At 48.9% G+C, this 13,267-nt stretch overlaps 1 protein-coding gene across 1 annotated transcript in view; it reads right to left on the reverse strand.

The window, feature by feature from the left end:
• Window positions 1–13,267, reverse strand: part of COL4A1 (collagen type IV alpha 1 chain) — a 165,273-nt gene that overhangs the window by 39,691 nt on the left and 112,315 nt on the right. Inside the window, exons 24-28 of the mRNA XM_077314467.1 lie at window positions 13,121–13,191; window positions 10,957–11,148; window positions 8,178–8,346; window positions 5,530–5,622; window positions 5,304–5,408 (exon numbers count right to left, since the gene is read on the reverse strand). Of these exons, the coding sequence (XP_077170582.1) occupies window positions 5,304–5,408; window positions 5,530–5,622; window positions 8,178–8,346; window positions 10,957–11,148; window positions 13,121–13,191 (630 nt within the window). The remainder of the gene's footprint in view (window positions 1–5,303; window positions 5,409–5,529; window positions 5,623–8,177; window positions 8,347–10,956; window positions 11,149–13,120; window positions 13,192–13,267) is intronic.

Genomic DNA, 13,267 nt, shown 5'->3' on the forward strand with positions numbered 1-13,267 from the left:
AGTTTCAGGCGACTCTGCCTGAGCCATCCAGCTACCGCTTCCAAACAGCTGGCAAATGTATCCGGGGTGGAGTCCGGCCGGCCGTCCATTAGGAAGTAGAGCTGGGTGTCATCCGCATATTGGTGGCAACCCAGCCCATAGCCCCGGACCAGCTGGGCTAGAGGGCGCATATAGATGTTAAAAAGTGTGGGAGAGAGTATCGCCCCCTGCGGAACCCCACAAGGGAGCTCACAAGGGCTCGACAAACTCTCCCCCATCGCAACCCTCTGCGTCCGGTTCTGGAGGAAGGAGACCAGCCATTGAAGCGCAGTCCCCCTTATTCCAGCTCCGGCGAGGCGGTGTACCAATAACTCGTGGTCGACCACATCAAATGCGGCCGACAGGTCTAGAAGCACGAGAATGGCGGAGCCGCCCCGATCCAGCTGGCGCCGGATATCATCCATGAGGGCGACCAGCACGGTCTCCACCCCGTGGCCAGGGCGGAAGCCAGACTGGTATGGGTTGAGGGCCGAAGTTTCATCCAAGAAACCTAGGAGTTGGTCCGCTGCGGCCTGCTCTATCACCTTACCCAGAAACGCCAAATGCGAAACTGGGCGGTAACTGGCGGGGTTCCGCGGGTCCAATGATGGCTTTTTCAGTAAGGGGCGTACCACTGCTTCCTTGAGCCCCTTGGGAAACTCTCCAGATGTTAATGAGAGGTTGACAATCTCCCTCAAGGGGCCTCCTATCCGCTGGTCGCCCGATTTGAGCAACCAGGACGGACAGGGATCCAAGGGGCAAGTGGTTGCCCTCACTGAACCCAGTAACTTGTCCACTTCGGTTACAGAGAGCTGCCTGAAGCCATCAAACACTAACCCCCTTGACGGCCACGGAGCTTCCAGTTCACTAACTGTATCAATCGTGGCAGGTAGGTCACGGCGGAGCGACAGGACTTTGTCCGCAAAATAGCTTGATAATGCCACACAGCTCAATTCCAATTCCCTTATCGTTTGTCGCCCTTCTTCCAGGGCGGTAAGTGATCTAATTACCTTAAATAATTGTGCTGGGCGAGAGCTTGCGGACGCGATTTCTGCGGCGTAGAAGTCTCGTTTCGCCGCTTTCACCGCATTCTCATACGCCTTCATAAGCGTGCGATGAGATGTCCTTGTAGCTTCGTCACGAGTCTTCCTCCACACTCGCTCAAGCCGTCTCACTTCCTTCTTCCTCTCCCGAAGCTCCTGGGAATACCATGGAGCCTGTTTGAGGCGAAGGCGGAGAGGGCGCCTAGGAGCAATCTCGTCAATGGCGGCCGTAAGGCGGGACTGCCAGTCCTCCACCAAGGCCGTCAACGAGGTGCCGGAGGGCATCGGGTCCCGCAGGGCATTCAGGAATCTCTCAGATTCCATGAGTCTCCGCGGGCGGACTAGAATACGCCCGTCACCCAAACGGAGAGGGGGTGGTATCCTCAGTCGAGCCTTCAGGGCATGGTGGTCTGACCATGGAACGATGTTATTCGCCACCAGATCTACCGCTACACCTGCACCAAAGATCAAATCGAGGGTGTGACCAGCCTGATGGGTGGGACCAGCAACAATCTGCGAGAACCCTAGTGTCTCCATGGCTGACACTAGATCCAGGCCAAGTCCTGAAGACGGCGCATCCGCATGAACGTTAAAGTCCCCCAAAACTAAAAGTTTTGGGTACTGCAATGTCCAGGCAGCCACCGCCTCCAGCAGGCCTGGCAGGGAATCGGGCGGAGCAGTGGGTGCTCGGTACACCAACCAGATCGCCACGTTCTCGACCGATTCCCACCCAAGACCGACACACTCAATCCCCGGAATCGTTGGCGCAGGGAGAGCCCTGAAGGAGAACGTCTCTCTGACCAGAATTGCCACCCCCCCTCCCCTCCCATGGAGCCGGGGTTGATGCAGGACGGAAAACCCAGGCGGTGCCAGATCTTTCAAGGCGACGGTCTCGCCTTCGCGCACCCAGCTTTCCGTCACGCAAGCCAAGTCAGCCTCATGCCTTACGAAGTAATCCCGCAGGGTTGAGGACTTGTTGTTTATTGACCTGGCATTGCATAGGATCAACACCGGTTCCACCCTAGCCCTCTCCCCCATGAACCTGGGGATGGGACGAAGATTTGAAGGGCAACGTCCATATCGACCAGGCCACCGTCCGTGGAAATTCCACGGCCGGGGCCTTCTTGGACCTACGTATGTCGTTGCCCCCCTATTATTGAATCTCCTCCCACCGCTATGTTTGCCTTGGCCCAGAAGAACTGGAATTATAGCCCCGGGCCGGATCCCCATCTCAATGGCCACACTCTCTTCCCTAGGCCACCATGTAGGGCAGTCCTTCATCTAGCAGTTCTAATAGCTGTCTAAAAACCTCCCAACCCAATCCCTCCCGTCCCAATCCCCCCTCAAAAAACCCTCCCTCAAACCCACCCTCGACTAACTACAGCTATACTGGTCCCACCCACTAGCTATCCAGGGTGTTATACCGAGGATCCAGCTGGGTACCCAGCTGCTCTCCTCTGGTCGTCCACCCCTACCTAACACTCTGGAAAAATAAAATCCTGTCCCCCAACTGAATAGAACTTAGTCAGAGCAGTTCTGTCAACATCCAGGAGGCGGCGCAGGGGGTAGCTTGAGACAGTCTCCTTCTTCTCCTACTCTTCGGATGTTGCCGTTGCACTTTATAGCAGCAGGGCCTCTGATCTTGATTGCTCCAGCATGGAATGCGTGGAATGCAGGGGTCCGTTCTGCTCTCAACAGCTCTGCCACAGCTGAGTGAGACAGACAAGGTCCCACACTGCAACCAACCTTCCAGGCTGAATCCTCCCAAGCTTCGAGTTGGGGGAAGCTGTTTTCTGTGCCAACACCTGCTGGATGGATCAAAGGTGTGCAGTCCTTGCAGCAAGAGCTCCCACTCGTCCTCCAAGAAGAGGGCAGTGAGAGGGGGTGGGGGAGAGGGGGAGTAGTAGAAGAGCGAGCCATGCAGCGTTAAAGTGACCGCAGAGCATTCTTCCGTTCCAATGATGTGGGAAAACTCTCTAGGCGACGCCAGCTAAACACAGAGCAACGCAGCTCCTGCTGCTCTCAGGCCAGCTACTGAATTGTGCTGGTCCTCCGCACACAGTAAGTTCCACGTAGCTCAGATATTAACTATTAGCTCAGCATTAACCGCTCCGGCTTTTCTGCTCAAGAGCTCAAGAGCTCTCCGACTCCTTCCCAGTTCCTTGTTCTTCAACTCTCCCAGTCTCTCACTTTCTCCTCTCAATCCCCCTCCACTTGCCCTCTTCGTCTCCAGCCGGCTCGTCTGCTGTCTCTCGGCCGCTCCGCTCTCCTCGGCACTCCCTGCAGCTTTCTTCCCAGCTTCCCAGCTTTCTTCCCAGCTTTCAGTCTTTAGAAACTGCTCCTCTAGTTAAACAGTTGGGGTGGTCTCTGCCCTACCCGGTTGACAAGTTCGGGGCTGAACAATGAAAAAAAGAACCCTAAAAATTCCCCAGGACGGAGGAGCTAATGCCTTCCATCCGCCCCGGTGGCCATCTTGCCGCAAATTGGCAATACCAAAATTGGCAAGATGGAGAACCCACCGCCTCCCAAGGAAGCCTGTTCCAATGAGGAACCGCTCTAACTGTCAGGAACTTCTTCCGGATGTTTAGATGGAATTTCTTTTGCATTAATTTCATCCCATTCAAGGTAGGTCAAAACAGAGGCTGATGTTGGCCAATTCATGAAGGTAACTGAACACAGTAGCCTAGCCTTTCTCAAGTATTTTACCTTGAGAAACCCCTGAAACATTCTTCAGGCTTCAAGAAACCCCCAAAATGGTGCAATTGTACAGAATATGGTTGGGAAGCAGAGCTGGGTCCATGCCCATGTGGAACTCCTCCCTTTCCCATCCCCATCGTTGGCCGTTTTGGGATGGATGGGTGGGTGGGTTTACAAGGCCATATATGTAAAATTAATTATCTCTCATCCATTTGGGAAACCCTTCCAGGGCCGTCAAGAAACCTCAGGGTTTCATGGCAACCCTGGTTGAGAAAGCCAGTAGAGCTACAGGCTTATCTTGGCTCTGAAGCTGAGGAGTTGGAAGAAACCAGTGGAAACTTCATCAGAGATCAGTGTTAGAACTTCTACAGCATGACACCAGATATCCTGGCAAATTTGGGAATATGCCACCAAATGGGGTGATAATCTGGAGAAGGCAGAATTATGCCTGGCATTTCCAGTGTTTGCTACCAGAAGAAGAAAAAGAAGAAGAAGAGTTGGTTCTTATATGCCGCTTTTCTCTACCCGAAGGAGTCTCAAAGCGGCTTACAGTTGCAGCTTTTCTTCTTTGTGCGTGATTCCTATAGAAGAGACTTAGTGGTGCAAAACCTCCAGATGAGGACTAGAGTTCTCCCAGAAGTACAGCTGATTTCCAGGTTGCAGAGATCAGCTACCCAGCTTGGCGTAGTGGTTAAGAGCGGTGGCCTCTAATCTGGAGAGCTGGGTTTGAATCCCCACTCCTCCTCCACATGCAGCCAGGTAGGTGACCTTGGGCTAGTCACAGTCCTGCTAGAGCTGTTCTCATCTAACAACCCTGTCAGAGCTCTCTCAGCCTCCCCTCCCTCACAGGGCGTCTGTTGTGGGGAGAGGAAGGGAAGGCGATTGTAAGTCACTTTGAGACTCTTTCTGGTAGAGAAAAGCAGCATATAAGAACCAACTCTTCTTCTTCTCTGGAAAAGATGTCTGCTATGGAGCCTTTCTCAACTATTTCATTGTTGAGAAGCCCCTGAAACATTCTTCAGAGCCCCAGAAAGAGGCACAACTGTGCAGAATATGGTTGGGAAGCAGAGACCCCCACCTGGGGCCCCACCCCTCCAGGCCCATCACTGGCCATTTTGTGGGGGAGGTAGGGTCCACATGACTAAATATGGTCATATCTCCCAATAAATGCTTAACAAATTTGAAGAATGTATTAAAATTAATTAACCCCCACCCATTCAGGAAACCCAGGGCCGTCAAGAAATCCCATGGTTTCATGAAACCCTGGTTGAGAAAGCCTGCTCTGTGACCTTCCACCCTCCTCTCCAAACCCTGCCCTCCCCACGCTCCACCCCCAAATCTGCAGAAATTTCCCAACCCTGAGTTGGCAACCTTACACCAGTTCAAAGCAGACATCATCAGGGACTCTATAAAAGGAGACAGCAGCTCCACAATGACTGGGGAGGGGCAGGTCTCTGTTCTAGAATATGCTTCCATTCACTTCAACAGATTATTTGAGCCTATTGCCTCCACTGAAAAATTCTCTTCAGATCGTCAATTACGTACCTGGGGGTCCCGGAGCACCTGGGAACCCTATTCCTTGTGGGCCTCGGACGCCTTTTTCCCCCGGCAGGCCAGGTCTTCCCGGGATCCCTGCATCTCCTTTATCACCTGTGCAGGTCAAAGAGAGTAGGTTAGGTTTGCTTTTCTATACAAGTGGAGAGTTGTGGGTGGGAGGCGGGAGACAAGCAGCAACCCTGGGCCCTCCTTGCATGAAAATGAGACGAGGTACCTTGGACACCTGGTAGTCCTGGAGGGCCAGGAACACCGGCTGGCCCTGGAGCGCCATGCAAGAAAACGGCCTGCCCGGTTTCACCTTTTGGTCCTGGAAAGGCAAGACAAAGAGGCAGCTGCTGAACAGGTGGAGCTCCATGCCCATCTGTATTTCAGAGTAGGGTTGTGCACCGCATTGTCCGAATCGGCCGCTCCGGGACGACGCAGCCAGAGCCTCACAGCGGGGGGGGGGAGGGTGTGATGATGCGCCACACAACCGTATTTCAGAGCAAGCCCTCCTACTCTTAGGACACTTCCTTCTCCTCCATCTTTCAGAAGACATAGGGATGAGCCACTGGATTCCCCAAGGAGAGGATCCAGCTGAACAGAAGGAGGGTCCGAATCTCAGGGATGGGGCTGCTGGTGTGACTGAGAAAGATGCACTGGAGGAGCGGGCATTTTTTAATTCCCACCCCAAAAACAAAACAGGAAAATGGGCTTCTAAAGAGCATTGAAATTGCATTATCCAATGAATGCAGAATGAGCCACAGTTGCAGGTAACTTTGCAACACTCTGTACTGCAGGGGTAGCCAAAATGTTGCTCTCCAGATGTCTATGGACCACAATGACCATGAGCCCTTGGGGCTCATGGTCATTATAGACAATAGACATTTGGAGAGCCACAGCTTGGCCACCCCAGAAGTAATGCTTCCTTTTTTGCCCCGTGTGTCAGAACCAGTTTGGTTCTGTCAAACTGTTGTGGTTCCACTGTGTATCTTTCCACCACCCCTTATTGTGCGTATAGTCAGCACTATTGGTCTTTGAAGAGTAACCGACTGATGTGTTAATTGCCTTGCCTTCCAGTGGAGAGCTGTTTTTGAGTCGTAAACCTTGTTGGGATTCATTGATGCGTTGGACGGTAACAGCTTTGAAATCTCCAGTTCTCGCCTGGAGATACCCAAGTCCGGTCACTGTTACAAACCATGTGGAATGTTTGTTCTTTTCCATCAGCATGCCTATGCTGTTCGGTTTATTGCTGTTAAATGTGTAGATCGACCCTAGAAAATGTATTGCTCCCTTCCTCCTCCATTTGCACCTTCCCCTCCTCCTCACTCTACCCTGCCTTCCTTGTCCTTGGGCTCCGTGTCTGCCAGATGCCTGGTTTGTTTTCTCTTTGAAGCTTCCCATGTTATTTGGGTTCTCACGGGTGGGACTGGGAGTAGAAAAGGTTATATGCTGTGTTCAATTCCCTAAAACCCAGTTCTGACAAAGGATATGTCGAGTTCACTTCCTTGCTTTAGAATAAACCTATCTTTTGCACCAAGTCAAAGATGGTGTTTTCTGAGCAACTGAAGCAACCTGACGCTGTGGAGCTAACGTCATCTCTTGGGACTGCACAAATTAGAGGAAGCACCATGGAAAGAAAGAGTTAAATCCCCCTCCCCCCCTACTTCCCCAATGCAATCAGCAGTAGCTCCCACACCACTCTGAGGTTTAAGAGAATGAAAGAAAACTCAGCAGATCAAAAATATTCCATGTCATTCCTAGTTGCAGCCAGAGTTTCTTCATCCGGGTCAGAATAAGGTTTTGTACTTTTCTTGTTTTGCTCATTTCCATTCGCGGGTTATGAAATCCCACATCAACATTCCTTAGAACCAGCAAATACATAAAATCTTCCTCGCCACTCTTTCAAAGACTGGTTTTAGAACAGCAAGTTACAAACTTCTTGGGCTGTGTCTGGGCCCACCAGGGGGGCTTCTCAGTAGACACGTGTTGTGAGCTCTGGACTGTGAACACAATTCCCATGCCTGTGGGGGTCTGATTTGGATTGGGACCCCGGGACACAGGAAGAGGATGCTTAAGTCTTCTCCTATGTGGGTTCCCTGATCTGAAATAGCCTTGGTGGTTCCTGTTTGAATCTGAAAGGGATCCATGTAGGGCAGGGGTAGGGCTGTGGTCCTCCAAATGTTGATGGACTACAATTCCCATGAGCCCCTGACAGCAGGCAGGGGCTCATGGGAATTGTAGTCCAGGGACATCTGGAGGACCACAAGTTGACTACCTCTGATGTACGGTACACTTGGGTTCCCCAACAATACCTCCCAAGGCATTTTCGGGCTGGGTAACCAGCATGTGGAACTAGTACTCCATATACCTGCAAACTGGCTTCCCAGCAGGCAATGTTCCTGTACGTCTGATAGAAAACTTTCAAGTGACACCACACTTCTCAAGGAATTGAGTGAAACATCATGGCTTTACCCATGGATGCTCCCCTCCCCCAGTTCCATAGCCCCCTGGTTTCCCACTGGTTGGCTAGACCAGGTCTGGCAATCCTACATGTACATAATTCTTGATACACTTCAGCTGCCCTGTGAAAAGATTTCCACGGTTATGCTGGTTATCCATTGTGAAAATGGCTGCTGGGGTGTACAGTGAATTCTGGTGGGTGGCCAGGTTGGCCTGAAGCCACAGAACAAAATCGGAGACCAGTGGCACCTTGAAGACCAACAAAGTTCATTTCTGGGCATAAACTTCCGTTGGCATGCATACTGCGGCAGATACGTTGCAACATACCTCCTCGATCTTTACATATAAGCAGAGAGAGGGTGGGGGGGGGTGTACTGTAAATCTTTGTAAAAATGATATCATTACAGAGAAAGGCCTTACCTGGAAGTCCCGAAGCGCCGGGGATCCCTGAAATACCTTTTTCCCCTTTACTGCCAGGTTGTCCAGGAAGCCCTGTTCCGGGGCTACCAGGGAAGCCCCTTTCTCCACGGGGTCCTGGAAACCCACTTGTTCCCGGAGGGCCACGGTCACCTTTTAAGCCGATTGTTCCCTAATTGTAAGGAGACGAGGGAGGAAAAATCATTCTCTTCTACATTAAAATTTCATACAGCCTTCAGACTCTCCGGATCATTGAATATCTTCCCATTCGTTCACCTTTGACAGTGGCTATTGGTGCCCTCCTGCAGAACGGTATTACTCGACATGCTAAATAAGCTAACGGAAAATGGTCCCAGCAACATCAGGCTCCTATCTATGTAAAATCTGGGAGGGGCTTCCTGAATGCATCTAAATTCTGTTTCTGCATTTCAGTCGTTTTAAATCTCTTGGTGTTTTGCACTTTTCAGGGGCTGTCCTTTCAGCACAGGGTTCCTAACCTTTTAAAGCCTGTCAGCACGTTTTGAGTGGTAGGCACAGCCACAATATGGCCGCCATGAAAATCAGAGTTAGCCGTAAAATGGCTGCCATAGCTTAGTCACACAATGACGATTTCTGTGCTGTGGCTCAGCAACGTTTTAAGAAGACTGCACAGCCAATCAAATCCGCAACAGCCAATCAGAAATCTTGATGGCCCTTCAGGCCCTACCCACTATCACAAAACATTTGGCGTGTGCCCTGGAAGGTGTCATTGGATGCCATGTGGCATCATGTCTGAGATCTCTGTCTTAGCACAACAGAAGAAAGGAACAGTGGCAATTTTCATATATAAAGTCGCTATAAAGGGCCAATTATATTTTCAAACTTGCCTACACAAAAACTCTTTCATAACTTGAATTCTTTTTCATTGCTTTTCCTTATGAAGAAATATTTCTTTGTAGTAATGTTCACAGGAAGGCCCATATACTTTGACCAACATGCTTATGTTTTATATTTTGAGAGCCATATTCTAATGAATACAAAATGTTCCTTGGATGGAAAAAGTAAGGGCCAAACTAGATATTATATTGTGGCCTGTTGCCCAATGGGGAAGGCCACCCCTGTCTTGAACCAACATTGAAATTGGACTCTGGCATATCAAAAAAATATGAGGGCTACCTGCTGGATGGAGGGGCTAACTTTCTTATTTCTCTTCAATAAATATTTGCTTAATTTATTTCATTGATTTTATGCACCTGCTGAATGTGTCCCCTGAAGAGAACTCTACTCAGCAAACTCCAATTGGCTGGTGATCTGCAGCCCCAGAGAGCTGCACTTGGCCTGAACCAGACCCAGGTCCTTTTCAGCCCTGGCTCCAGCTCCAGGTGGAATGAATGAGCTGTCGGCAGAGACACGGACCCTTATAGAATCCTCTAGATTCCGAAGGGCCTGCAAAATGGTTCTCTCCCACCAGGCACTTGGTTGAGGCCAAGGATCACCCTTACCCTCTGAATGTGTCCCCCCCAGCCTGATTCCTACTTCTGGCATCTTCTGCCTAGTTGACACTGGTATGCCATCTATTTGGTTCCCAGGCACGTTAGGCAAAGGTATTAGACAGACTATGACCGTTTATACATTGGAGGTTTCATGCTGGGCTGCAGGCTGGAGTTGTAGTCGTGACAGGTTGCCCCACCTCTTCCTGCACGCACATGGGGGAGCATTTGGTCTGGTGCACCTCATCCACCCCCACCCCCGGTCTGTGCTCCTGACCGGGGGGGGACGACATTTTACAGTTTAGATGAATTTTTAACATTTAGTAAATTATTTATCAAACAGGTTTTTAAATTCTCAGTGTGTTGTCAGCTGCTAGTTCCATGCTTTGCGAAACCTCTGTGAATTTTAGCATTCATTCTTCTGCAAGGCCATGAGTTGCAACAGAACATCGCAATCTTTTGCTTTTTCCAAGAAGACCTTTTGGTTGGGAGCTTTTCTTTTTCCCCCCAAAGTCTGGCAAAACTTTTTATCTACCTGGAAGCATTTCTGGTATGGACACTACACAATTGTCATGACTCTAGAAGTGCAGTCCACATATCTCTTCAGAACTAACAACCTGGCATTGGAATAAAACTGAAGTTTTTAGTCTTTTCTTCAGTTAGTCTTTACTGACGAAAATCAGGAAGCATCCAAAAGGGGGATCACGTGCAAGCAAATACAAGTTTGCCCTGGAACACCAGAACAATTATAGCCTCGTCCCCATGCTCCACCAAATCACCAAATTTCGAGTGGGAATATTATTTCCCACAGTCTATCCATTTGATCAGCAATAGTGTGAAAATAAGGGACAGGCCGATTGGGCAACAGCAGATGTTAAACTATTGTAGAGTACTGTTTACATTCGAACCCGGAACAGCCATGTAAGACATAAGCACAACAAAATGAATACACTGCAGTTCAGAGAGCTACAGAATAACCAGGCGCACAGGGCAAGGGGCGGTACCCATGAGGAGTACAACTCAAGCCTGAGAGAAAATGACCAAATTGCCATGAGCCAGGCGTGGCACATGACAAAAATTCAGCAAAAATAATCCAAACAGACGTGAGCAGAAATCCATCTCACATGCAAATACCTGCCATGGGATATACTTGCAAAAACACCCAATGACTGAGAATTATAAACAGAAACAATGTGATATGGCATGTAGCAGGACTAGGAGGGGAGGAATACATTGACTTCATTAGGCACAATAACAATCTGTGATTATTAAGCTTTAAAGATGGAGGACAAACATCAACAGCTGGGACCTACCGAGGCACCTTTTGGTCCTGGAACACCTGGCACGCCATCCCGCCCGGGCCTTCCATCATGGCCGGAAATGCCCGGAGACCCAGGGAAACCAGGGTTTCCTTTGTCACCCTTTAAATCAGAGTCGAAAAAAACATCTCCAGGTTCTCCTTTCGCTCCTGGGCTTCCAATCAATCCAGGCACTCCAGCAGGGCCCTGAAATTACATTCAGTTATAGAGTAATTGAACAAAGCATTAAAGTAGAACCACGTGACATCACTAAAGCTGCGGTCCTGAACGCAATAACCCGAAAGAAAATCCCCGCATGACAGATTCTGGATTAAGCCTTAAGAGTCAAGTGCCAGAACAGTCTCGGTTCTTATGCGACTCGATAAAGTTTCAAATCCAAATACATTGCAGCTAGTAGTTCCCGCTACCTTTACCAAGGTTACTCTAGATTCACCCAGGTCTTCCTTATTTGAGTTGCCCTCTATGCAAATTTAGTGACAGCAGAGTTTAGTGTTTTTACCTGACAACATGATTTTAAATGTCTCGGAGTGGGGCCTAATTTATGGGGAAGATGAACTTGTGCGCTTCAGCCACGACATGGGGAGGGGGAGGGGCGGCGCTGGTGGTGGTGCACCAGTTGGCGCACACACGCAGTCACAGAGCTCCATTTACTCCTCATTCATATAGACCAGGGTAGTCAAACTGCGGCCCTCCAGATGTCCATGGACTACAATTCCCATGAGCCCCTGCCAACGAATGCTAGCAGGGGCTCATGGGAATTGTAGTCCATGGACATCTGGAGGGCCGCAGTTTGACTACCCCTGATATAGACCGATCTCTCTTCTAAATGTGGACTGTAAAATTTTTGTGAAGATATTGCTGGAAAGACTTAAGAGGTGTATTGGTGATGTGGTACATATGGATCACAGGGGCTTTAGGCCCAAGTGATATATCCTTGTTTCCTGTCCCCCTCCCGCCCTCTCCTTACCTGGTGGCAGGTCGTGCTGGCTGGCCCTGCTCTCCAGAGGAGCAGCCTGGGAGGCATAACTGGGGGGGGGGGGTAGCCTAGTGCAACACAGCACTGTATCTCACTGTGAGGGCTGTGCTCTGGCGCCAATGCCCATCTACTGGCACAGTCCCTGGGGGCGCAACTACGGACGTCATGTCTGTAGACTTCCATTGGGGGACCGCACCAGTAGGTGTTCCACATCAACAAACTAAAAACTGTATGGTGAAGTGGATGCAGAACTTAAAACACAATTTCTCATTTGACATATGTAAAAGTTACAAAGGGCCAAATGTTAAGACAAAATGGGTATAAAATGTTTTACAGATGGTACATAACACCAAAAGCGATAAGTAGAATGTCCAAGCAATATGGTGGCAAATGTGGGGGGATGTCATGAGAATGTGGGTTCTTTTTATCACATGTGGTGGAAATGTAAGAAGGCCAGGAAATTTTGGATAAAAATTCTGAATGTAAAATTTCCTATGTATGCTGATTTTATGTTCTTAAGCTTTATGCCTAATAATCTTCCCAGCAATGCTAATGAATCTTTTTTTCATGCAGCAATGACAGCAAGACTAGCATTTGCTCAGCAACGGAAGCACTCTGAACTACAATTTAACAGTCTGGCTTGACAAAACTGGAGAACTGTGCAAGATGGCCAAACTGACAAACTTAATAAACAGGAGACCCCCAGATGAAATTCAAAGCCATTGGCATTTTTATTTGGACTGTATTAATAAGTAAGTTTGTAAACTGCATGAGACTAGAGGAACAATTGAAGCTGATAACTTATTGCCCCCCTGTTATGATTTAACTTATTTTATTTTAATATCTATATTGACCTTTTGACTGATTCCAACAGTTGGTTTGCGAAGAGAGGAGATTTTTTTTGTTGTGGCGGGGGGGGGGGAATTGCTAACTTTTATTAATTGGTTGTAAAATTTTTATATTGTATATTGTTTTTATGACATTGTTGTGTAATTTCGCTGGGAGTGGCGGTATAAAAATTCCACAAACAAACAAACAACAATAAATAAATATTATCTGTATTTATGTACTCACGATTTCTGTTCTATGCTCATATACTATTAAATATCTATAATTTAAAAATCAATCAATCAATCAATTAATTAATTTCAGCGAAGGAGGCATTTGGGGCCATTTACTTACCGTCACTCCAGGAATGCCGTTGTACCCCGGACTGCCCCTCTCCCCTTTAGCACCTGGGCCCCCCGGAATGCCTTTCAAAAAAAACGGGGAGGGGAGAAATTCATTCAACTGACAAACTGCTGCTAATAAAGACTCTCTTTGAACATT

This window comes from Paroedura picta, chromosome 1 (assembly GCF_049243985.1).
Source record: "Paroedura picta isolate Pp20150507F chromosome 1, Ppicta_v3.0, whole genome shotgun sequence".
In the NCBI taxonomy this organism is placed as follows: domain Eukaryota; kingdom Metazoa; phylum Chordata; class Lepidosauria; order Squamata; family Gekkonidae; genus Paroedura; species Paroedura picta.